This window comes from Micrasema longulum, unplaced genomic scaffold (genome assembly GCF_059751315.1).
Source record: "Micrasema longulum isolate JH-2025_06_02 unplaced genomic scaffold, ASM5975131v1 h1tg000965l, whole genome shotgun sequence".
Classification (NCBI taxonomy): domain Eukaryota; kingdom Metazoa; phylum Arthropoda; class Insecta; order Trichoptera; family Brachycentridae; genus Micrasema; species Micrasema longulum.
The window spans coordinates 102,635-127,929 of record NW_028278156.1 but is presented as its reverse complement, the minus strand read 5'-3'; the positions used below and the strand labels follow the sequence as shown (position 1 = coordinate 127,929).

Genomic DNA, 25,295 nt, shown 5'->3' with positions numbered 1-25,295 from the left:
GACCTAAATGTTGCAAACGACAAGGCGATATCTGTCGCCGCATATTGGAGTGGAAGGATATAATCCAACCGGACACGCTAAGTAAGTAAGTATTCTACTGTTTACTAAAGAGTATGTCGACTTCTACGCAAAAAATCTTCGTAATACATTCCTGGCAATAAATTAACCCCGGAAACACAAGACAATACAAAGCACCTACCCAAAATATAAAGGTATTCGTTAAAAAGTTCCATCGGAGAGAAAAAAATCCTGTGCTTAATACTTCTTTGAAAATATGAATAAACATTGTGACTTTATTGTTACATTTCGTTCATTTCGATAGTCCAAAGAGACATGACAAAAGTCGGAGTAATCGACAGGTGTGCATGAAAAGATATATGAATGTAGAGAAAGCGAGGTATGCGTGCAACAGAGCGATATGGCATTCTATGCTCTCAGTCTACTCATACGGGGAAACGGATACATTATGCTGAAATTGGTGACCAATGCAGTGTCCGTAGAAAAAGCATTACACAAAAGATACAAGTGTTTTCTACGAGCGCGAGAGCGTTCGGAATAGCAGCGCTGGACGCAAGGTGTTGAAACTGGTAATTTTGCAAATTTTTGCCTTGTATATTCATTTCAGTTTCAATGCTGCAGAGCAGCGTTTATTTGGTATTTTGAAATACATATTACAATTTGTTATCTAAAGACTTTTCGGTGGGAAATTTTATTTATGTCAAAGTGGTTTTAAACGGCGTAGACAGTAGTTTCTGTTCTTCGAAATGTTTGCAGCGGCTTTGTTATTATTATATTTACAAACCAGTGAAGTTATTAATGCTACTGTAGAAAATTCTTCAAGCAAATTAGAACTAATAGGTACGAGATAATATTTTTTGTGCATAAATTAAGGATATAAATATTTTAATTGTTTGTATTAATATTTTATCACGATCAATTACCTGTTACATTTTGTATATACTTATTGAGATGTGAGTTTCGTTTACTTTCTCTAAGAATTTATAAAAATACTAGCTTTCACGTGGCATTAGGGAGAAATTATTTAGGTAATGATTATTATTATTTTTCCTCTTGTTTCGGTTATATATTACAAAGTTTTTTCCTTGTATGTATTATTTTGTACAAGTTATTTTTCACGGGTTTCGGAACGGCTCAGTTTCTTGAAAATGCACGAAAAAAATAATAAAAATTATTTTGATAAAATTGAACTACTTTGACCGACGGCGACGTCACTAGTTCATATGAATCAACCAATGATAAGAAAGTTATGGAAGATTTCCGGTTTGCATTCTGTCTACGGGCCAATGGGCAGATCGAGAATAAGCAGAAGAGAACCTGTGACGTCACACGTAGAGTTATTTCAGAAATACAAAACTTTGAAAAATCATAGCGCCGATAATAAGATAAGTAGAAAAAAATATTTTTTTTGGCTTAGTTATTAAGTCTATTGACAAATATATTTTTTTAAACCATTGAACTTCCTTATTGAATATGAAACTTAATTTTACTTTGTAGATAAAATTTTAGAAATAAGAATAGTTCAGAAACCGCATACGCGCATCAAACAGCAGGCAACTAAACTACTCATAAATGAGTAGTTTTACGTTTGGACCTATTAGTTTCTATATAGACATCGCTCAGTACGCAACTCCTTTTTTGAATTCAACTTTGCCGTGTTGTGCCCTTTTAAAGTGTAGAAATACTGCTAGGATCTTAAAGAAACAGGATGCAATCACATTTCATGTGTAATTAGCAAATAAATGTGTAAGTAGCAAATACATTACATAAAAATTGAATTAATTTTTCCATCTGTCAGATTATCGAAGAAATCAAAATGGACATTTTGTTAGTGTTGCCAGGATTTTTTTACCCTACTTTGCTCATCTAATGAGAACTAATGAAAATTGGACCTCGGATTAAACAACGCCGTGGTGGACACATGACCGACATTATCTTTAAAACATCAAATATTATTTAACATGGTATAAAAATATCCTTTTTATGTAAAATAAAATTTGTTTTATGTAATAAGTTCAAAGTTCATTAATTAAATTACTCTTATTAAATGACCTTTTACTTATCTACTCTGTTGTGTCAATCAATGTTTCCGCGTGCACAATAAAATTTTAGAGAAATTAACAGATTGCTTTTTTTTATACCTTAGATTTGTGCTGTGATTATATTTTTTCCCATCGTGCAACATTACGCGGCGACATCACGAATGCGCGCGGCGAAAGTGGGGAAAAGTGGGGGTATTTTCGGACACGGTCCTATATATTCAAATATGATTCTAAGCTCCTTTTGGACTATTTTTAATTCTATGACGGTAGAGTTCCTGAAAGAGTTTATTTGAAAAAATATTTATTACTTATAATTGGTGACCGGTTATGAGCTGTTCACTCTAGAAAATACTATCGTATGATATTTATATCGCCAATCGTGCTGGTAGACGGACGATAATATTTATTATATTGTTACAAATCGAATATCTACATCTCTTACAGTAATAAAATTAAATTTCAATAATTGACGCACTTGTAAGACATAATTTTAAATAATAATGTTTTTTTTTGTTTCAGATTCGAGTAAAAGCGTAGTTGATAATATTTATCTGCGATATTACAATGGGTAAGAAAAAAATGGGAGCAAGTGAAAATTGACATGTACAAATTATTATTTTGTATTGAAAGAAAGAAAATAACTATAACTTTCTTTTTATTATATCAAGATTTTTTATTACTTAAAAATTATGTGTATGTCAGTGCTTAAAGTATTTTGTTTTTTATGATTGAACTAGCTTTTACCCGCGACCCGCTCGCATGGTATTGATTAAGCCAATTAATTAGTTTTGCCGTTTATTAATAAGAATTTAGCGGGTGAAATGATATATTTTTCGGAATAAAAAGTAGTCTGCATCAATTTCCGGTTCTCCAACTATTGTTACAAAAAAGGACGATCCGTAAGTCTATAGCGACGCAGCATAGTTATTCTGTTTTAATATTAAAGAATTTTCTTAAAGGAATTGTATTTTTTCAGGATGATAAGTAGCTTATAAAACATCTCTTCGGTTATCCTTATGCGAAAAATCACGTTGCGACGTTCAGGAAAAACAAATAAACAAACAAACTCACTTTCGAATTGATTTCATGACTCGAGCTATTCTTTTTGAAATATTACAGATAGCCTAGGTGGTATTAGGAAAAAAATACGAAGTATTTGTCAGCAAAGAGACACACACTAGATATTCACTTGAACCTTTTGGTTCGACCGAACAGGATAGATAAATTGCAATAGAACCGCCAGTTTGAGTGAAGTTGAATATATATTTTTTTAATTTTATTTTATTTAACTTTTTGGACATAACGTTATTTATACATTGGCGGACATTGCCAAATGGCAATTTCTTCCTACCAACCAATAAAATAAAAGTTTTACTTTTTAATTCAAGTTACTGAACATATTTAATAGAAAATAAAGATTAAAAAGCTAAATATATATGAAAATAGAAATAAACGTATTTGTTTATAAATTACCTTAAATTAAAACTATTACTCAATGGGAAAAAGGAAAAAAGAGGAAAAAGGAAAGGAGGAGAGATTAAGGAAGAGAAAGGAAATGTTTTTTCAGACGCGATTTAAACAGAGATAATGTAGTAACATCTTTGATGGTGGATGGGAGATGATTCCACAGTCGAGCCGCCTGGACACTATATGACTTAGAGAAGAAAGAGGAATTGTAGATGGGCATTAAGATAGTGCCTTGAGAATTAGAACGAAGAGGTAAACTGTGAACTGGTAAGCGTTGAAATTTTTCACGCATGTATATAGGAGCGTTAGGACTATGAAGTACATTGAACAGAAGTGAGAGGGAGTGATAGTCTCTCCTCTGTCTAATTTTGAGCCATTTCAGTTGCCTACGATAATCAGAAATGTGGTCATATTTCCTAAGACTAAAAATGTACCTTATGCATGTATTCTGAAGTCGTTCAAGTTTATCGAGTAATGCGACCGCGACGCGGATTTAGGACGCTTCAGACCACGTAAACTGGGCGACAACGATTAGGAAGCGGTGGCTGGTAAATATTGTATTCGGAGTACATTTCGGAGTCCTCAGAGCAGGTAAATTTCGTGGCAATGGTAAAAGAAGAAATAATTGTCTGTTGGTGTGAGTTGAAGTAGATATGATGAGTCCCTTACTTGCAAAACCTTTATGCGCGATACCGCTTGCTTAATTATAATAACAAATTTTTAGGGAGGAATAATTGTTTATACCAATAAACTAACACCGACTTCGGACACTGAACAGAGTTCTTAACTATTTTAAGACACTACGATATACAACGTTGAAAGTCTTTCCATGCCACGCTAGGACATGGATATTTTCAGCATGAGACACACACGAACATGCCACATAAAGCTGGTCATGGGAGAAGCATGGTTTCTCCAAGTGCAACCCGCAACCTGTAATGTTTGCCCTTGCGCTCTGTTTATAGTCATAGCAACACTGAGGTTAAGAGAGAACTGTAACCTTTTGAATTAGAACTGAAGGTCATGGGGATTATGGGAATCCGAGAATCATTTTCGCCTTTTCCTGTCTCTGTCAGAATACTTGCTCCAATAGGGAAATATCACTTTTTAAAAACATTTTTAAAGTAATAAAGGTCCATGAAATACTGTCTAGAAAGACAATTTTTTTTTGCTAATTATTAGTAGCATTAAAAATATTTTTAAATTTGTAATTTTAAATTCCCGAAAAAACTGTCATTCCATTGGACACGCCTCTAATACGTCACGATTCATGTTTATTTGTTCCTACCATTCAAATTTGTTTAGAACATTGTCACGAATCTTGACGTCACAACTACCAAGGCCAAACATGTCGCGTTTTTCTAGCAACGCATTTTTATTAAATTTCTTTTTTAAATTTATGTATGAAAACATTTCTCACAATATCCATATTGATTTTGAATATACAACTAATTATTCTAAATCTATTTCATACATTTTTATCGGTATTCGTAGTATGTGATATTTCCCTATTATGCTCCGTTCAAGATGAGTGAGACGAAGCCTCGTGCCGTCCCATTACATAACCTCGGTGCATCTAAATTTCGCATACCTAAGCATTACCGGAACGCCTAGTTTCAATGAGAGCCTACGTGACAACTCTAGTGAATTCAGAAACTCTACAAGATATGAAGTGCTCTGTTCTGTGTACAAAAATCCACCGTTAATGACTCTTTCCCTCGGTATCTCTTTCCAACCATACATCTCCTATAGTAGCTAACGCGCTACCGGCGGGCGGCGGCGGCGGCGTCTCATTGTGGTTCCGCTGCAGTCACCAGAGCGCACGGCCCGGTCCACTGGTTGTAAGGCAGTGGAGGCTAGGCGACCCAGTTGCGTCTCGTCAAGGCCGGAAATTTCCTCAGAAGGGCCTCTTACTTCAGGTAGAAGTCTCCGATTCGCCATGGTCAGGAATCCGTAGGGAGAGAAGTCCGAACTCCAAGAGCGAAGTGAAGTCGAGTAGAAAGCCGGGTCGGGAGTTAGAGAGTACAGATGAGTAAAAACCAAACGTCAGAGAAGCGATTTTTTTTTCAAAAACACATGTTTTATACCGTCGTGTCGGCAATACGTAGAACCTATGCAATAGAACAGATAAATCAAGACAATTCTTCAAATTTAAACAATTTATTTTAAATAGATTATTTTTGACATCCTATCTTATCGCCTAATCAGTTTCAAATAATGTTGTTCATTGCTGATTTATTAAATATTTTATTAATTATATTTTTTTTTATTCGGGAAGTGAAATAAGTATCCTATTTTACTTCTCACCTCTCCGGCTATCCCTATGCAAAAAACATGTCAATCGGTCGCTCCGTTGAGACTCAAAGAAACACAAACAGACAAACAAACAAAAACACTTCCCCATTATTTCCCATATTAGCATGGATAAATAATATCTCGTAGGCAAGTTTTTAAAGTACATAAATAAAAATTTAATGAAGAAATTTCCATATCACCAAAGTAATATTTATGAGAATACTAAAAAGTTTACAATAATTTAACAGAAATGTTACATTTACAGGGTAAATTTAACGCAGGTAGTTAATTTGAAATTAAAAGATGCAATGAATTTGACAACACTGACCAGTTTTAAAAAGATGAATCCAACTGTATTTTATATGCATGGCTTCAATGAAACCTCTCAACATATAGGCGTTAAAACGTTTATTACTGCCTACCTCGATACACGACCTAATACCAATATTATCCTCGTAGATTGGTCAAATACGGGCACATATTTGACTGTCAGTATTTTTAAAATGCGAGAAGTGAGTTGCTATATTTCAAAATATCGGTTTTTTACCCAAAATACAGATATTTCTCATATTATTCTTTTCTTCTCAGATATCTGATGAATTAGCAAAACAAATTAAAAATTTGATCGATGAGGGACTCAATCTTTCTGGAATACATCTAGTCGGTCATTCACTGGGAGGTCAGATAGTTGGTTTTATCGGAAAGATTTTACAGTCCTCCTACAATATCAAATTGAAGAGGTAATATTATTTGTGTATGTTCTGTTATTATCAATTTGTCATGCTTTAAGTTGTGTTTTTGAAGGGCTTGTTAATCTACAATAATCAAAGAGTTTAAAATAAAAATATCTTAAATACTGTTTATTTTTTTCTAAATAAATATTTATGCACAGGATTACTGCTCTAGATCCAGCTTCCCTATTCTTCTATCCTGGTAGAATCGATCGTCACATAACAGCGTCTGATGCCGAATTTGTCGATATTATTCACTCAGATTCTGGGGGTTTGGGATTTCCAATAAGCACGGGAACTCTAGACTTCTGGCCTAATGGAGGAAGGGCGCTTCAGCCCGGATGTCCTTTGTATTCGTTTGCTACGAAAAGTAAGTTTTTTTTATTGGTTGAATATCATTTCATCAAACCTTTATTATTGTTTATATAAATGTAGACATTTCGAAATGTACGATAATCAATTTCAAGTGACCGCAACCATCACTGAAAGTATGCACACATTCATATTCAGATATCTGATAGTATTAATTGTAATGTAAGAAGTCCCAACAGTATTTTGAATTTGTCCAAATTTTTGTATACAAGAACTGGATTCAACTCCCCGGGGAGCTGTTCATATTAACATATTACAACAGAGATAAAAAAAATTAAGAAAAGGTAATATAGAAGTCTAGGCATATACAGGGCTTATAACCTGTTAATGGCTGGTTTAAGTGGCCACTTTACACACTGTGTAACCACTTTACACACTGTGTAACCACTTTACACACTGTGTAACCACTTTACACACTGTGTAACCACTTTACACACTGTGTAACCACTTTACACACTCTGTAACCACTTTACACACTGTGTAACCACTTTACAAACTGTGTAACCATTTAAACCAGCCATTGACAGGTCATAAGCCCTGTAGATGCCTAGACTTCTATATTACCTTCTCTTAAATGTTCTTCATCTCTCTTGTAATATGTTTATATGAAGTCCCAGGTTTGATTCCCGACAGGGAACATATAAATTATGTAATTCAGACGTGGCGTAGTTTGCAGGTGAAATAATTCAATTAGATGAATCTCACCCGCATAAGTAAAGGTTTCAGCTCTTTAACTTCACAAACATAAACAGATTAAAGATTTCAAGGAATATAGATGTTCAAATATGGGCAGAATGGTGAGTGTTACACTGTGCGCAAAGTGGCGGCTTAAACCAGCCAATGACAGGTCATAAGCCCTGTAGATGCCTAGACTTCTATATTACCTTTTCTAAAATGTTCTTCATCTCTGTTGTAATATGTTAATCTTAACAGCTTCCCAGGGAGTTGAATCTAATATATTTTTACTAAAATTTGGACAAACTCAAAATTTTGTCAATTCAATTTGTTCCAATAGAATATGATTTATTTTACGTATACACTGCAATTGCTTAGTTAGCAGTGCGGTGAGTTTTATGAGGTGTAGAGTTTGGTTAAGGGAACGAAAACACGAATAAATTCAAGGTTCTAAATATAAAATTGTTATTTAAAAAGAATTGTTTACTTCAAATCCATAAAGACAACATACATTAAATACATAGTATTGTTTCTACGTCACACAACGTAAGTACGCGACCTAGAACAATTGGTAACTTCTTAAGTCCAAAATCAAATAACTTCAGCACATCATTATTCTGGCAGAGGAATAAATAAAAAGTACAGTCAGGAATACAACATATTTGAGAAAGAAGTCAAAATTTGTTTATCTAGCACTCGTTAAAAACACAGAATATTTTATATTGAAAACTAGCTGACCCGACAGACGCTGTCCTGCCCGAACGTTGGCTTGCCTTTGAAAAATACTTTTTATTGATAAGTAGGTACCTTGGTACTTGTTTGTGATTAAATTCCAAAACTAAAAATAGTTAGTATTCAAATATTACATTTAAGTAGGTACTTGTTTATGGTTGAATTCCAAAACATAAAATAAATATAGTAATAAATAAATAAATAATATTTTTTTTAATATAGCATTCTTTTTGCAAACGTCAAACTCCGGTCGTCTCACCAACAAAAGTGTGTACTTATGTAAGAATACGATTTTTAAAAATGTATTGACTTTAATATTATTTTAGTGTTACCAAAAATCCAGTTAAAAAAATAAAATGGGCAGAAATTATAAGGAATTAAGAGAAAACATCTGATTAAGATCCACAAAAAACAAATGATGTTTGTAAACATTCTAAGACAAACTTTTTTTATACACAAAAAAACAACATCTTTCCATTTTTTTGTAAATGCATTCTCCTCGAATGCAACCCCGGTAGATTGATGAATAAAACATTTATGCTCCTAACTTCTTTTTTACATATTCGATTAAAGATTTTTATATCTACGAACACGCACAGCGTAAAGTTCTATATTTCTCTGAAAACCGCACGTAAATCGTGACATCACACGTACAGAGGAATTATATATATATATAAAGATGAAATAAAAAACATTATTATAAGACGTCACTCCTTTATGTAAACGAGAACGGTTTTTTTCTTTTAAGTAATATGAAACGTTAATATAAATGTATGCATTAAATTTATAGAAAAAATGTATTTAGTTGTAATATTATTATATATATTTTTTTCTGAATAAAAAAAACATACAACTTTAAATGTTTTTTGATAGTTTTTTGCAGCCATTGGAGATCTGTGAACTTTTGGGCTGAATCCTTACGAATTCCTAATTCATTTCCTGCTGTTGTTGCAAAATCTTACAAAAAATTTCAAAAAAATAATAATACCAATTTACCTTTAGTCTATATGGGCATCGATGCTGACAGAAAGTAAGATTTTTTTATTTATTTAATAATTATATAGATTATATAACTATGGATTGATTTAATGTGATTTTTTATTTTACTAAACACGAGCTGAAACCCGGCAATGCTTTGCTATTGCTAGATTTGAGTACAAACTCGCATATATATTAAATGAATACAATCGAAAATTTAATACCAATTATTGTATTTAGCGTACTGGTTTTACCTAGGTACTTGTTATGATTGCATTCCAGAACGTAAAACAAATCATTTTCAAATATTTAATTTAAGTAGGTACCTCTGGGTACTTTTTTATGTTTGAAATCCAAAACATAAAATAATGAATTTTCAAGTATGGAATTCTTTTTCCAAATGTCAAACTCTGATCTTCCAACCAACAAGGGTGCACTGTATGTGGGAATGCGATTTTCAAAACTGTATTAAATGTCTGTATTAAATGTCAGTAATATTATTTAATCGTTTCTGAAAATGTATTAAAAACAAATAAATGGGTAGAAATTATAAGGAATTTAAGGGAAAAATCTGATTAGGATGAAGGAAAAACGAATATTGTTTGTAAACATTCAAAAACATTTTTTTTATGCACAAAAAAAAAACATCTTTCCCATTTTTTTGTATATGAATTTTTGGCAAATGCAGCCCTGGTAAACGACGAAAAAACATTTAGGCTCACTTTCCGCTCCTTATTTTTTTTCAACTTAATCAATTGAAGATTTTAATAGCTATAAATATGCTCATGGCAAAGATCTACATTTCGCTGAAAACCGCACATAAATCGGTCCAGTTATTCAGTTCATCAAGGACACACATATGAAAATTACCTTTTTTAAATAAAGTTTTTTTTTAAATGTGCATAGACTCTATAGCAGCCACACTTAACCTGCGGCCCGCCAAGCTTTATGGGCGGCTCGAAACAGATTTATTATCAAGAACGCGTTTATTTTTTTTGCATGCATTTAGCATGTTTTGAATATCTTTAGATACGTACGAACAATCATTGTACGTTGCGAACTTACTGGAACTGATATCGGCGGTACACAAATATGATGGGAAAAAAATATATGGGGAAATACGCTGTCGGTTTTTGAGCTGGTATGCTTATAAGTATTAACATCATTATGTTTAAGTTAAAAAAATAATATTTATCAAGTGGCGGTGCCTTAATCTTAAATTAAATGGGCTTTAACCAATACTGTTTTCCTTATAAAATTTCAGTGTTCTATTATCCACCATTAGGTGCAGAAGAAGAATGATGATGGTTTTCCTTGAATAAATTCATTTTTCGTCATATCTCTATAATGTTGCGGAACGCGTAACTTAGCATACAATATACCCATTTTTTTTATAATAATTATATTAAGATTTAAAAAAAATCTAGGATGCTAGATTAAAAAAAACATTACTGTGATTTACATATACAAATAAAATATCCGCAATATGTAGGTATTGTTGAGTACTGCATGTCAAACCCATTGCCGGACTTTATTTAGGCAAGTCTAACCTGCATTGTTTTTTTAAAAAACATTTTCTTATTTAAAAAAAACATTAATGCAAATAAATACAATTCGTTAATTAATCTGTTAATAATAGGGAAACATCACGTTTTATTTGTACAATTAAAAAAATATTACAAAAAAAATTCAGAATTTTTTAATTTTGAATTCCCGTGAACAACAGACCATGCATTGGCCACGCCCTAATACGTCGCGATTCGGGTAAATTTTGAGCTTTGTTTGTGACCGTTTAAACTGAAATTGATCATCGTCACGAATCTTGACGTCGCAATTATCAAGGCTAAATATGTCACGTTTTGTAGGGACATATTTTTTAATAATTTTTTTTTTTAAAGTTATGAACGAAAACGTTTCTCCACAATATCCATATTGATTTTGAAAATACAATTAATTTTTCTAAATCCATTTCAAATATTTTTATCGATATTCCTAGTATGTGATATTTTCCTTTTGACATTTATGTTTTAAATTTTGTTTTAGTGCTGCTGGAGATTACTACTTGAACACAAATAAAAAATATCCTTTTGGAAAAGGACTAGAGGGAATTTAAAGAACTGACTTAGCTAAATTAATGACAATGGAAATATTTACAACGCACTTATTAACGCATCACGCAACCAGCCTACCCTTTTCTGACCAGGAAAAATCATAAATTTGGTACCCATTTTGAACACTGTGCACTGTGCAGTCCTCCTTAGAACAAGTTAAGGACTCTTAAATATTTTTTTGCGATTTTTTTTTTTCATACGGTAAAAAATAAAATAAAAAATTTTGAAAAGTTATTTAGTAAAACACTTCTAATATTGCATCATTAAAATGAAATAAATTACTTTCATATCTTCTTTTTACAAGACTTTTACATTACAATTTTACATCGATCGATAAGGTGGTTGATAGGTTTCCTCAATAAGGTTTTAAAAAACAGATAATTTTTGATAATCATTGTTCAATAAGTCCACTTATATTCACTACACATTGTCACATACATACAATACTCACATACCCATACACATATACACACACCCTCACACAATATAAATATATACACTCACCTCACTAACATGACAATAATAAAACTGATACCTACATTAAAACAAGTACATACTTACCATAAATATTATTATGCTGTAATAAAAGTAATCCTCACAATGTAATTGAGACCCATTTTATGTATATATTTCTACCGACATATTGAAACCATTTTATAAATTCTATAATGGGTTTTGTTTTAATGAGAAAAAAATATATAAGCTCACCTGAGGGAGTTAAAAACAAAACCACCACTGCCCATGATCACTGTTTTTGGGAAGACCAACAAAACCAACGAATTTTTTTAAAAGTGTAATTGAGCTCATTATAACTTCAGCGAGTCTCGGTAATTATTTTTTGTTACATGAATGTTAGATGATCAGTCTTACACTTCAGATGTTAGTCCAGGGACTATAAAATATACTAGTGAAACACCTTTTTAAATAAATATTTCATGACAACCACGTCGGAAATCGAACCCGAGACCTCTTGCATGGTAGGCAAACGCGCTGACCATTAGACCACGAGGCGGAAAAATTGAGCTAATATTAGGTAGTAGAAGTAATTTGTTTAACTATAACGATTGATTTTAATTAAATATCTCATATGCTCATGCTCTTTATAAAAATATTTTTCAGGAATATTTGATAAATGATTTATTAATTCATTCAATATTCTCCAGTATTCATTATAAAGGTTGTTTGAAAAGCGTCTATCATTTTAGATGTATTGTCTTGTACTGAAGAGTTATGTTCAATAATTTATTAGGGTATTTACATAATATCATGTAGCTTATAATAACGTCATGCCGGCGGAGCATACGTAACATTTAAACATTTTTTAAGGAAAAAATTTAAACAATGTACCCTTTGACGATGGATTTTTTTAAACATTTTTTAACACAAAGAGGAAAAACATGTAATTTTATTTTGAAAAAATATTTTTAAGTATTTTGTTGAAATAAAATGGTGTTATCTTAATGAGAAATTCAAAATACAAATATAGCTGACGCTGATGATAAGTCGTTTAACAGTCTTAACATGATTAAAAAAAACATGTTTCGTTAGATGTTGTTTTTACTGGAACATTTAATATTGTCTGTCGATTTCATAAATTTAAATAAACATTATTGTGTAAGTACACTATTTGTTTATAAATCTGAATAAACCACTTTAACTATTGAGTTGTACGTCAACTGGTTTCGAGGATACTTCCTCATTCAGTTTAAGTCCTGATGATGAAGAAGTAACTTCAAAACTAGGACTTGTAATCTCGATATACTCGTACCGGGATGCTGCATGATTTTCTGATCGCCCTCGGAGCGAGATTTGCGGCATCAGGGCCTCGATTATGATGGGAAGATAAAAACGTCATACCTTCACCTTAACGGTATAGTTGAAGACAAATTCCCTCTAGCGATTATAAAGATATAGTACCGACCCCCCACCTTCAAGTTTTGGGCAGGTACATCGATATGAATCAAGGGGAAGCGTACGTCGCGGTACACATATCTACGCTCTAAAATGACATAGCTTCAGTATGACGTCATAGTTGAAGATCAGTCTCCCGACCAACTACAAAGGTATAGTACCGATACCCCCCCACCATCAAGTTTTGATGTAAGTACATCATTTTATACCGACGAGTTTAGCCCTCGATACGTTTATCTACGCATTGAAAGTGTCAAAAATTTTGTTCCACCGAGCAATTTTTACTTATTTTTTTGTTTATTTTTTAATAAAAATAAATACATTTTAGAAAATAAAATAAAAATAAATTTTAGAAATGACATAAAGTTTTATGATTTCCAATAAACACTAGTATTTTTTTCATATTATTTTGAGCTTAAGTAACATTGTCTAAAGTCAAGTAATTTAAGGAAACAATAAAAATAAAGTTATATTTAGTCGAGACGATATTACTTTCATCTTCTGCTTCGTAACCATCATAATGCTTTTCACAAACAAATACAGAGTGTTCCAAGAACTAAAAATTATGCAATTTTTAATACCAATATTTTATTATTCTTGATTTTTAGTTTCGCGCGCATGGAACCTACCTATGCAGCGCTTTCTTTTATTATCAGAAACATTTAAAACACTCGCATTATTTTCGTAATTATTCGTTTGTTTAATCAGTCGAAAATTTCGTAATCTCATTTGAATACTCTTTGGAATTCTTCGTTAGAATGCTTCTTCGTTGTGAATTTTCTAGCACCAACTCATCCGACAGATTTCTCAAAAAATGTCTCCTGCTTTTTGTTTGATTATATAATTATTTCCGGTGTAAAGAATTTATAGCGCTGATATTTAATATCGAAAACAAAATCACGATTGACCAACGCTCGCTATTTCGAACAACAGTATGTGCTGCACACATTTTATCTACTACATCACTAATAAGAACGTTTTTTTTCGGTACATAGGACACAGCGGTACTCTCTTTTTTGTAAGCGAATACATTTGAATTATTTGCGAGCGTCTTTGTTTGAATAAATTAAGAGGGAATTTGAGGTTTTTTTTGGTATCTACATAAAAAAGTTTATGTTTTTGTAGTTTTCTGTTAGATTGCTTCTAAAAACCAATTTTCTGCTGTGATATTTTGCCCTGTATTTGTAATCGGGAAAACTAGTCTTCTTACTACATCAACAAGCTTGAAGGATAAGGCCTGTCTGCTTGGGTTCCTAAATAGTTTGTCATCGACTAGGACATATATTTCGATGCTATATGTATTGGGTTTAGAAGGTATACTGACGGAAAGGATACCTCTCGCGGAAACCTTCCATTTTTTCGTCTTACCTTGTAATTTTTGTTGGCTATCCGAAAAATAATATATTAAAAAAGGTGATTTATCAGAAGTACTTAATAATACATGTTTATAAAATTATCAATAATTATGAAATTAAATATTATGATGTCATACTATGACCTGAAGGGCCGCAATTTATTTCACAGAACAAACTTGAATATAAAACACAAATATGCAGTCCACGAAAAACATTATTTAATTATCACGAAGACATCGGAGGGTTAATAAGATTTAATTGACCAACAATGTTTTGAGTTTGACAAATTTTTTGTAGACAAGGACTGGATCAACCCCCTAGGGAGTTGTTTATATTAACATATTACAACAGATGCCTAAACTTCTATATTCCCTTCCCTTGAATGTTCTTCAAATCTGTTGTAATATGATAAGGTTTAATTGAGTTTTCTTTTAAATAACTAATACTTTTTAACTAATTAAAAATACTGTTTTTGGATGATCATATACATTTATTTCACCGTCTTTAAATACCAAATTACAGCTCTACTATAGTCCTTGATGCTATAGTTCCTATACCTCAACTAATTTAATCAACACTAAAATGCCTGGACGCAAAGCGTAACTACTTTGAGCTCTGCACTGAGACATGCGGGATTAAAAATCTTTGATGCTGCAAATATAGAGATCGCAAATCAGTAGCGGGATTAGAAGTCCTACTTGAAACCGGTCGACGTATAACTCAAAAGTTATAGTGGTTTATACAATTTATAAACAAATAGTGTAAGATGTCATTTGTTGGCTTTGTGGTGCAATGGTCATCGCGTTTGCCTACCATGCAAGAAGTCTCGGGTTCGATTCCCGACATGGTTCATATTAAATATTTATTTAAAAGGTGTGTAATGTCACTACGGCTGTTTAATCTATACATGGACAACTGTATGAAAGAGATATAATGTATGGGTATTGGAGCAAAAATGGATTATTTTCCAGTAAGCTGCTTGTTGTATGCTGATGCTGATAATGCAGTTCTGTTAGCAAGCAGCAAGGATGATTTGCAGAAAATAGTCTCTAGAATGTACGATGTATGCCTGGAGAGCGCATTAGCGATGAACGAAAATAAGTCAAAAGTGATGGTATTTGAAAGGGATAGTGAGGCTACTGACTGCATAATAAATGTAAACAACGAATGTCTCGAGCAAGTATACTATAAGTAATAAGTATACACTAGAATATTTCATGGTCCCTGGACTGGTACCTGACGTAAGACTGATCATATTACCTACTTGCAACAAAAATGATCAAGATACAATGCGTTTGGTGTACCAATGCACTGCCCTATGCACCATCCGGTTCGGAAAGTGAATGATGGTGATGTCACATGTCATACCATAACATAATATGTGAATAATGTTTTGAAATAAAATATAAATTATTACATATTTAATGATTTCATCATTTGCGAATTTCAATTTGATTTGCGTAAGTTGATAGGCAGAGTTAGTCACTAGGAATTTTCAATTGGTTTTTTTCAATAAAATTAATGCGAGTAAAAATCAAACTTTATTTTAAATTATGCGAACACGTCATTTCTTACACAATTTACGCGACGCAAAGGGGGAAAAAACTATTTTTTAGCCTTTACCGAGGCGGTCTTGATGTGTGTGCGGAACGATTAAGACCTATCAAGTTGAACGCCAAGGTCCGGACTCCGGACATGGTCCATGGAACCTGGCAAGAAGGAGAGCTTGTCCTTTTCACTCCACTTCATGACATAGCGCACACAACGCTACAGACTAAATAATAGTTATACCTGCGCGTGTTTTTTTTTTTATTTATTTGAACACTTAACATAAATATACAGTTTATCGTTGACGGCAATCCATCACCGCTTATGTAATATCACCACCAAAGTCACCCAGTTATACCATTCGGCGGTGAATATATTCAAACATTGCTGGTAAAAACATTATATACACGGTTTTTCAGGGGCAGACCGCGAAACCTAAGAGGAAAATTCCTCATGGTAAGCTTTAAAAAAAATCACAATAAAATTTTTCCAAACAGTCATTAAAAAATAAAAAAATAATAAAAATTAAGATCTCAAAATGTAGTAAATCTTTAATTTCTCGGACAAGCAGTCACTCCACAAACCCCTACCCCTCTCCTACCCAGCCGCTTCACTTGTCCGCGTCTGGTGCGTATCGCTTCGTTAGTCAAATACGTTTTTACCTTATTTTTTTTGTTTGTTGAGGCGGGGTAGGGGTTTGCGGAAGGGATGCTGGTCCGAGAAATTAAAGATTTACTTAGTTTTGAGATTTTATATACATATATGTAAAGAGATTTTTTAAAATTACTTTTTTGATTTTTTTTTCTGATTTTTTTTAAAGCTTACCGTGAGGAATGTTCCTCCGAAGTTTCGCGGTTTGGCCCTGAAAAACCGTGTATAATTGTAAAGTAAGATTGACCTAAATGTAAGAAAATATCCATAATATCATATTACTGGTCACACATTTAAAAAATCATCGATTTTGAGTTACGCGGTTACGGATTGCCATCGACTTTATATACATACTAGCGGACCCAACAGACGTTGTCCTGCCCGAACGTTGGCTTGCCTGCTATCATCTTGGAAAAATACTTTTCATCTAGGTACTTGTTTGTGATTAAATTGAAAAAAAACTAAAAATTGTTGATATTCTAAAAATATTGAATGTAAGTAGGTACTTGTTTATGGTTGAATTCCAAAAATAAATATTTTTTCAAATATAGCATTCTTTTTGCAAACGTCAAACTCCGGTCGTCTCACCAACAAAGTGGTGTACTTATGTAGGAATACGATTTTTAAAATGTATTGAATTTAATATTATTTTAGTGTTACCAAAAATCTAATAAAAATAAATAAATGGGTAGAAATTATAAGGAATTTAAGGAAAGAATCTGTTTGAGATCCAAAAAAAACAAATGCTGTTTGTAAACATTCAAAAACAAACTTTTTTCATACACAAAAAAACATTTTTTCATTTTTTTGCAAATGCATTCTCCTCGAATGCAACCCTGGTAGATCGATGAATAAAACATTTATGCTCCTAACCTTTTTTTACATATTCGATTGACGATTTTGATATCTACGAACACGCACAGCGCAAAGATCTATATTTCTGTGAAAACTGCATGTTAATCAGTTAAGCCGTTTAGGAGGAGTACGGTGACATCACACGTACAGAGGAATTATATATATTATTATATATATTATATTAGGAATTATATATATAAAGATAAGGTCGGGCACAAAAGCAATTTCTCCCTACCTTCCCAAACTTTTCGATTTGAGAAATAAGAAGTATATGGACATTTTGTAGGTATATTAGAATATTTAATAAATAAAACAAAACAGAGTTTTTTTTAGAAAGAGTAATCGACTAAACATCTACATTATACTATGAAGAGGGGAGAGGTTAAAAGTGGGAAGGGAAGTGGTGAATGTTTCTTCTATGCTTAATACTGAGCCAGTGTAGTTGCGTGCAGGGCCGTCTTAAACTAGGCTGGGGCCCTTGGGCACACAAGAATTTGGGGCCCTTTTGGAAAGTAAAAAAAGCGAATTATAATAACATTTTTTTACTAATAAGTATAAGTATGACCTTTTTTATAGGTAATCAAATACAGTATGATATAATATGTCATTAATGATATCGGAATGCTGCTGGTTTTTTGGTTACGACTACGATAACGGTTTCTTTCGGGATTTCTGTTGAGCAAAATCTTCTATTATATCCTTAAAGTCAATTTTTTGAAGGATATCACCTTCTATGCACATAATTGACAATTTACTCAGTCGTTTTTGTAACATTGTTGTTCGCAATTCATTCTTTATCCTCTTAAGCTGCGAAAATGACCGCTTTCCACTACAATTGGTAACCATTAGGCAAAGGAATATTCTTGTAGCAATTTCTACGTTTGGAAAAGTTTCTTCCAATTTATCTGATTTTATTAGGTTATGTAAGGTTGAGATATTTAAATCCACTGATTGCTTTGCTAAGTTTTTTAAATATTGGCTTAAATGAAAACATTATGTTTTGAGCTCATCTGCATTAATGTCTTCATGATAAAATTCTGAAAATTCTTTGCATTTTTTGGTCAACTCATCAGATTCGATTGTTGTTAACTGACAAAGAAAACTAAATCGACTATTAATTTCTTGGTATGCTGCAGAACGTTTTTTTAAATGCGTATTTAATGTGTCAATTATGGGAATGAAAGTATCTACACGAAACTTTTCCTTGTCTCTCAACTGTGCAGTATCTGATGATCCTTCAAAAAAAGTGATGCGTGTGCTGCGAATTTTTTTTCTTTCAAATGTATCTTTGTAGTCAGCATATGGATTTTTTTCTTTAGCAGCCGTTTCGTACTGATCAAAATTATTGCGTGCGTTATTGACATAACTTATTAGAGATTCGTAAAGTTTCGTTACAACGTCCATGGTCATAGTGCTATTCTGTAAACTTAGACTTGTTTTATTCATAACTCCCAAAAGATCATGCCATATTTCCGTTAGAAGAGCAGTCTCGAATTTGCCCATTTTTTTGCTAGGCTTTGGGCTTAATTCCTAGTGTGTCCTGGTTGGTTGATGTCACTCGCGATTGAAGACAATGCTTCAGTAATATTTAAATTACCATTTTGCAAAGCATTAATAGCCTTTGCGCGTGCAGACCATCTAGTTTCAGAAAGAGACTTCAGGACTCTATTTGCACCTAAATGATCTGTCAAAATCTTCCATCGTTTTGTCGAAGCCGATAAAAAATTTAACAATTTTTGTACAATGTGAAAAAATGTTACTGTTTCAGTAACACACTCAACAGCCTGAACACCCACTAAATTTAGCGAATGTGCTGCACATGGAACGTAAATCGCAAATTCGCAAACTTCTTTTATTCTTGACTGAACACCAGAGTACTTTCCAGACATATTTGATGCATTGTTGTAGCTCTGTCCGCGACAATCTTTTATAGGAATATCAAGGCTTTCAAAAAAAAGTTTAAAATGGTATCTGCTATATGTTGCGCATTATGTTCATCCATAGGCAAAAATTGCAAAAATCTCTCAATAGGCTGTCCGTCTTTTACGTAATGAATGTCAGTTGGTCAACGTGGGATAGATCGGGCGTAGAATCTATGCTAATAGAGTAGTACTTTGCTGATTTAAGTTCTTTGACAATGGTTTTCAAAACTTGCTGTCCCATTAAATTGATAAATTCATTACAAATATTTGCGGATAAATATGACGTACTTCCTTTTCCACGATTTCCGTAGTTTTGTATGTGATCAGCAAGAAAAGGATCAAATTCACTGATCAGTTCTAAGCATCCCAAATAATTCCCATTATTTTGCGATCTAAGTGTCTCATTATCACCACGAAAAGCAAGACCTCTTGAAGCCAAAATTTCACGACTGCAACAATTCTCCTAAGCACATTCTTCCAATAGTTAATTTCTGTATTATATTGGGACAGCAACTTAGTATCAATTCGTCCAGTAGTTTCATTCTTGCAACATAATTCATCATAAATTCCCTGTGCTGTAAACTGTTCTCATGCTCTATCAATAAGTTACTTATATGCTTCCAATCTTTATATCAATTAGGAGAATTTAAGTTATGTCCAGTACCAGTAGTGGTATTAAATAGACGGCAGCAATAACAGTATACAGATTTCTTTGCTGGTGAATAAAGGAGCCTTTTTCTTTCTAAAGACTCACCATTCGTCAATTTACAAATAAAAATATTTTTAGTCAAGTATCTAGTTTTGATTTTACCATTTGAATCTGGAAATCTTGTAGAAGTTTCGGAGAAGTCACTTTTTTTATTTTGGAAAAACTCTGGCCCTTTTCGAATCCAAATATCACGAACTTCTTCCGGTAAAATGTCGTCACAGTTAGTACCAGGGTCGGGAGACACTGATACATTCTCTAAGCTTGCAGTTATTAATTCACAGTAGCTTGAAGTATTCAGCATCTAATGTTTGTCATTTTCGTCACAGGTAACCTTTTTTTCCTGGTGACATTCAGAGGTACTTTTGTCTTGCGGTGATGAGAATGAATAATCCCTCGGCTTATTTGTTTCTTCAACCGTAAAAATGAAGTGAGCTTTGGAAGTTTTTCCGTTATTTCTTTTTGAGCTTTACCTTTTTTTCTTTTTTGTGAACCACTTAAATATGTTCTTATCAATCTTTTTTGTGAACCACTTAAATATGTTCTTATCAACATTATGAAATAATGTTTAAACGAACAAATCAAAACTCCTGTTTATTTTACTCAATTTTAGATGTCAAACGAAACAAAATAACGCCACTCACTCTTATCAGACTGATAGTTTAATACATCATTCGGGGATTCCCCCAACCATAGACAATGTCGACATTTATGTTAGGCCATGTTTAGACAGTGCAGCTTGACTTTGGAATCGGGGAGATTGCGTGAGTGATCGCCAGATGGTGTATTTAGTAAATTAGGTAGGACGCGTTCGGAAATGTTATTAATTAGTACAGTAGGAATAGGCGCAGTCATCGATATAATGACGTAGTATATGCCTTGTAAATACCTTCTGATAAGATTACTGATTTGTGAAAAATGTGTAATGTGCCCGACAAAAATGTTCTGAGAATAAATGTGTGAGAGAAATTGTCGGTCCTTCGGGGCCCCCTGAGATTGGGGACCCTAGGCACGGGCCCCGTGTGCCCTTATGGTAAAGACGGCACTGGTTGCGTGTGGTATTCGGTCAAGTGATCAAATTTATGGAGATTTAAGATATAATGTATATAAATAGGTATTCTACAATCGTTCCAACTTATCAATCAGTTTCAATAATCATGTGGGTAACATACATTTGCATAATTAAGGCTGTAGTCTGGTAAAACGCACGCAAAATGAGGAAATCATACGATTTTGCCATTTTAAAAATACTGCCCTTTTCGGTACCGGTAAGGGCAGGTTTGAAGGTAATAGAAACGGATATAAGATATTGTTACCAATTGAATATTTCAACCAGAATTTTCTTATTTTAAAAAAGAGTATATAATTCTATAAAAATAGGTTTCAACTAAAATATTTTTATAGACATTTTTTTAAAAAGTATTACCGAAGGCATAATTTTACGTAGATACAAAGGGAAAGGTCACAAAAATCTATGTGATTTAAAATGCTTTTATTTCTTTTCAAAAACAAAAAAATATAATAATAATTTTGATTCAGCCACTTTCATGTTCAATTTATTATCTCCAATATATTACAACAAATTTTAGTTCAATATGAGAACCCAGCTACCTAAATTTAGTCTAAATTTAAAATGGCTTAATCTGCCGGTCTTAAAGTAATTTTATTTAAGTTACATAAAACTTTAAGGTATATTATTTAATAGAAATACCTTTGAAAATGATTGTTTTTATGTAATTTTTGTATTTTATTTATTTTTTTATTGCGTGATTAAAAGAATCATTCGTTTTAAAATGGCAAAATCGAATGATTTCCTCATTTTGCGTGCGTTTTACCAGACTACAGCCTTAAGGAGTGGAAGAAGTAAGCTCTGGACTAACGTTTGCTTAACATTGATTGGCGAAATTAAAAATGAATCGGTGTATCAAGGTAAAACGGTGCCATTCCACATATTTTATATTCCCTGGACTGGATCTGAAATGTAAAATGAATCACCTCACCTTCGTGTAACAATTCATTGAGATGAGCTTGGTGTTCCAACGTAACGTCCTATGCATCATTAGGGGCTGAGAAGGGAATCTTGTACTTGAGGTTATTTAGAAGAGAGATACTTAAAACTACTAACGTGGAATATATATAAAATTTTGTCATTTTATTAATAATTTAATAATATATTTAACAATAAATAATAAATAAAATACTAATTTATAACAAAGAGCATTTATGATTTCTTCTTATTTATTTCGTAATATGATGCCATCTAGACCTTTTCCAAATGGGGGACATCCATTGGTGATGAGATAAAAATCTCCACTCGAACTGAAATAAAAAAACATAACTCGCTGTATTTGAGTGTGTAAGGATAAATAAAATTATATTTTATAAAGTTTATATTTGAAGCACTAACTTTGTGATTATTCATTATAATAAAATAAATAAAACAACTTTGTTTTTAACCACTAATTTTTTTTAATTATTATTTTTAAATCATCTGATCAAACCATCTGATGGTTAATCATAACTTCAATAAAGATACTGGATTAAAAGTACTTCATGTTGAAAATAAAATATTAAAATTAGACAACTTAGAAATCTTAGAAATTAAAAAAGCGATTCATAATAAGAAAATAATAATGAAAAACCAAATAAACAATATTTCTTTTAGTCCTCTCGTCTAACTTCTAAAATAGTGATATCAAATTACCACCTGTGTAAGGAAAAAACGACTAGATTGATTGGGTCCACGTGTAGTATTTAGTGAACGTGATAAAAATAAAAAAGGAATCAATTCATTAGTTACGTAAACCTTGACGAAAAAGCTTGTTTGCTTTGAAACCGGTTGGTGGAAAAAAAAAAATAATAAAATTAGTGGTTAAAAACAAAGTTGTTTTATTTATTTTATTAAAATTATATTTTTTTTACTGTAGCAATTTACAATACATATTAGAAATTAATACTTGGATCATGTTAAACAAGTTGATGTCTCATAAGTACCTATTAATGAAATTAATTACAAATTTATGAATTAAAATTCACTTCCCAATAACGTTGTTTTATGTACGCTTTCGTTGAGATATTACGTAAATGAACAAATAAGTAGATTAGTAAAAAGATGGACCCTAATATATTCTTAAATTCATAAAGTTATCTTATTTTGTTATAAAATTAAACCTTCACTAAAAATTATTAAATACATTTTTTTAAACTGCAGCATTTTGTAAAAAATCTAATGATTTTCTTTTTATGGGTAATACATATTGGCGATTGAATTTGAATGTAGAACAAGGATGGCCAAGAAAGACTCAATGTAATCAGATAAATATAACCTTAAATAATTTAGTCATGTCAATGTATGAATGTAAGAAAAGCTAGGATTGCGTGCCAGGTTAGGCATGTGTAGTTTTCCATACTCGCGGTAATAAGGAGTATATATGTTTTTTTTTATTTATTTATAATGTAGAGGTTTCCGAACACTACTTAGTGCTCGCTTCAAAGTTGGTGGCGCAATCACAAATGACTATCGACGTCCTAATAAGCGACGTGATAACCATTTTTTACCATGGTTGTTTATCGGATTCGCGATCACAATGGAACATCCGTGAGATCAGGATTATTATATTTTTTAATATTGTTACACTTCAACCTGATGCTTGGTAACACCTAATATTAAATGTCAAAATATTTACGTTTCGTGACGCATAATCCTGCTGCGCAATCACATATTTGTGTTAGACTACTTACTATTTTGCAAGTGCAATATATTGTATTATTTTTTTATAATTAACACCGATTTTTCAGCAATGAACTGTATTTATTTACGAGTAAAACAAAAAACAAACCAACACGAGCGTTTAATTAAAGATTACACATGCGTTGACTTATGACCGCGATAGCTTAAGCATGTTAATTGTGATCGCTCAAATGCTTAGCATGTTTTTAACTCTCCCTTCCCGGTGATGTGTAGTTAGTACACATTGCATCTAATAACTTTGATATATAAATGATGGGTTGAGATTTTCGGTATTCCTTCGTTATACATCTACGTATCGTTAAAAATGTTTTTTTTTATTAAATAATTAATGCTTATTGGGAAAATAAAAAGCGTATTATCAAAAATCGGAGATATCAAGAATACAATAGAAAGTTTAACAATGTGTCGCATGTTGCATTCGTAGTAAAAGAGAATGATTATCTCGCACACTCTTTACGTCTTTCTCGAAAATATGAATATATTTGAGAGCGAGAGAGACAATTTTTATGCGTCACACGTGCGAACAGCAAAGTTTCTTGTACTTCTCCCAGACGCTTGTTATCTGCGTCAGTAGCTTCCCGGCTTTCGTTGGGGCGATTCTTTTTTTTTTAAGCCAATCAACAGACTTAGAAAGCGCACATTGAAAGCATGAATTAATGCTTTTTTCATGTTTTTAGCAATTGGATTAAAAATATCATCCCTTTTGACTTCAACTATAAATAATTGAAGCAATTGGCTATGAATATTACACTTTTACGATTTACAATCTCTCATTTTTTGCATGTGTAGTGACTACACAGCACCGTAATGCGCGATTGTTTTTAGGACAGTAAGGGAAAGGTTAAGCACGTCGATAATGATTTGTGATTTAGCCGCTGGTAATCCAAGCCCAACTTTAGACACATAAGGCGCGTGCGATGATAGCCTGCCGCTTTTTTCACGACTGGATCTGCTTGTTAACACGTCTTCCTCAAAGTGTTAAGTTTTGTAGTATCCTTTTGATAATTAGTAGTATCGCGATTAGTGTGCCTTCTTTATAATAAATGCTTTAAAACAAAATCCGAGTTTACCGGAGTCAGTATAACACATCCATATCTGCCACATTGCTTAATTGGTTTTAATTTTATCTCAATACAGTTATTTACACATAAATAACTACCGGGGAGGTTGTATGC

General features: G+C 32.4%; 2 protein-coding genes across 3 annotated transcripts in view; one reads left to right on the top strand and one right to left on the bottom strand.

The window, feature by feature from the left end:
• The first annotated feature begins 595 nt into the window (after nucleotides 1–595).
• Nucleotides 596–11,949, top strand: LOC148277861 (lipase member H-B-like). Of its 2 annotated transcripts, XM_088232272.1 has the most exons (7): nucleotides 596–858; nucleotides 2,580–2,628; nucleotides 6,088–6,334; nucleotides 6,411–6,562; nucleotides 6,715–6,923; nucleotides 9,206–9,362; nucleotides 11,354–11,949. In XM_088232272.1, exons 1-7 carry the CDS (start codon nucleotides 765–767, stop codon nucleotides 11,421–11,423), a joined length of 978 nt encoding a protein of 325 aa, XP_088088398.1. In that variant the 5' UTR covers nucleotides 596–764; the 3' UTR covers nucleotides 11,424–11,949. The 2 variants fall into 2 exon arrangements, with proteins under 2 accessions (XP_088088398.1, XP_088088399.1); XM_088232273.1 differs by lacking the exon at nucleotides 9,206–9,362 and having other exon boundaries at nucleotides 656–858; nucleotides 11,354–11,663.
• A 10,647-nt stretch (nucleotides 11,950–22,596) lies between these two features.
• Nucleotides 22,597–25,295, bottom strand: part of LOC148277860 (pancreatic triacylglycerol lipase-like) — a 33,845-nt gene continuing 31,146 nt past the window's right edge. The window contains exon 7 of the mRNA XM_088232268.1: nucleotides 22,597–22,688. Within this exon, the coding sequence (XP_088088394.1) occupies nucleotides 22,604–22,688 (85 nt within the window). The 3' untranslated portion in view covers nucleotides 22,597–22,603. The remainder of the gene's footprint in view (nucleotides 22,689–25,295) is intronic.

Bases quoted from the DNA above. Each gene is read 5' to 3' on its own strand.
- LOC148277861 (XM_088232272.1), top strand. From the start codon at position 765: ATGTTTGCAGCGGCTTTGTTATTATTATATTTACAAACCAGTGAAGTT. The intron at 859-2,579 runs GTACGAGATAAT...TTTTTGTTTCAG, and splicing joins AAGCAAATTAGAACTAATAG to ATTCGAGTAAAAGCGTAGTT. The intron at 2,629-6,087 runs GTAAGAAAAAAA...TTACATTTACAG, and splicing joins TATCTGCGATATTACAATGG to GGTAAATTTAACGCAGGTAG.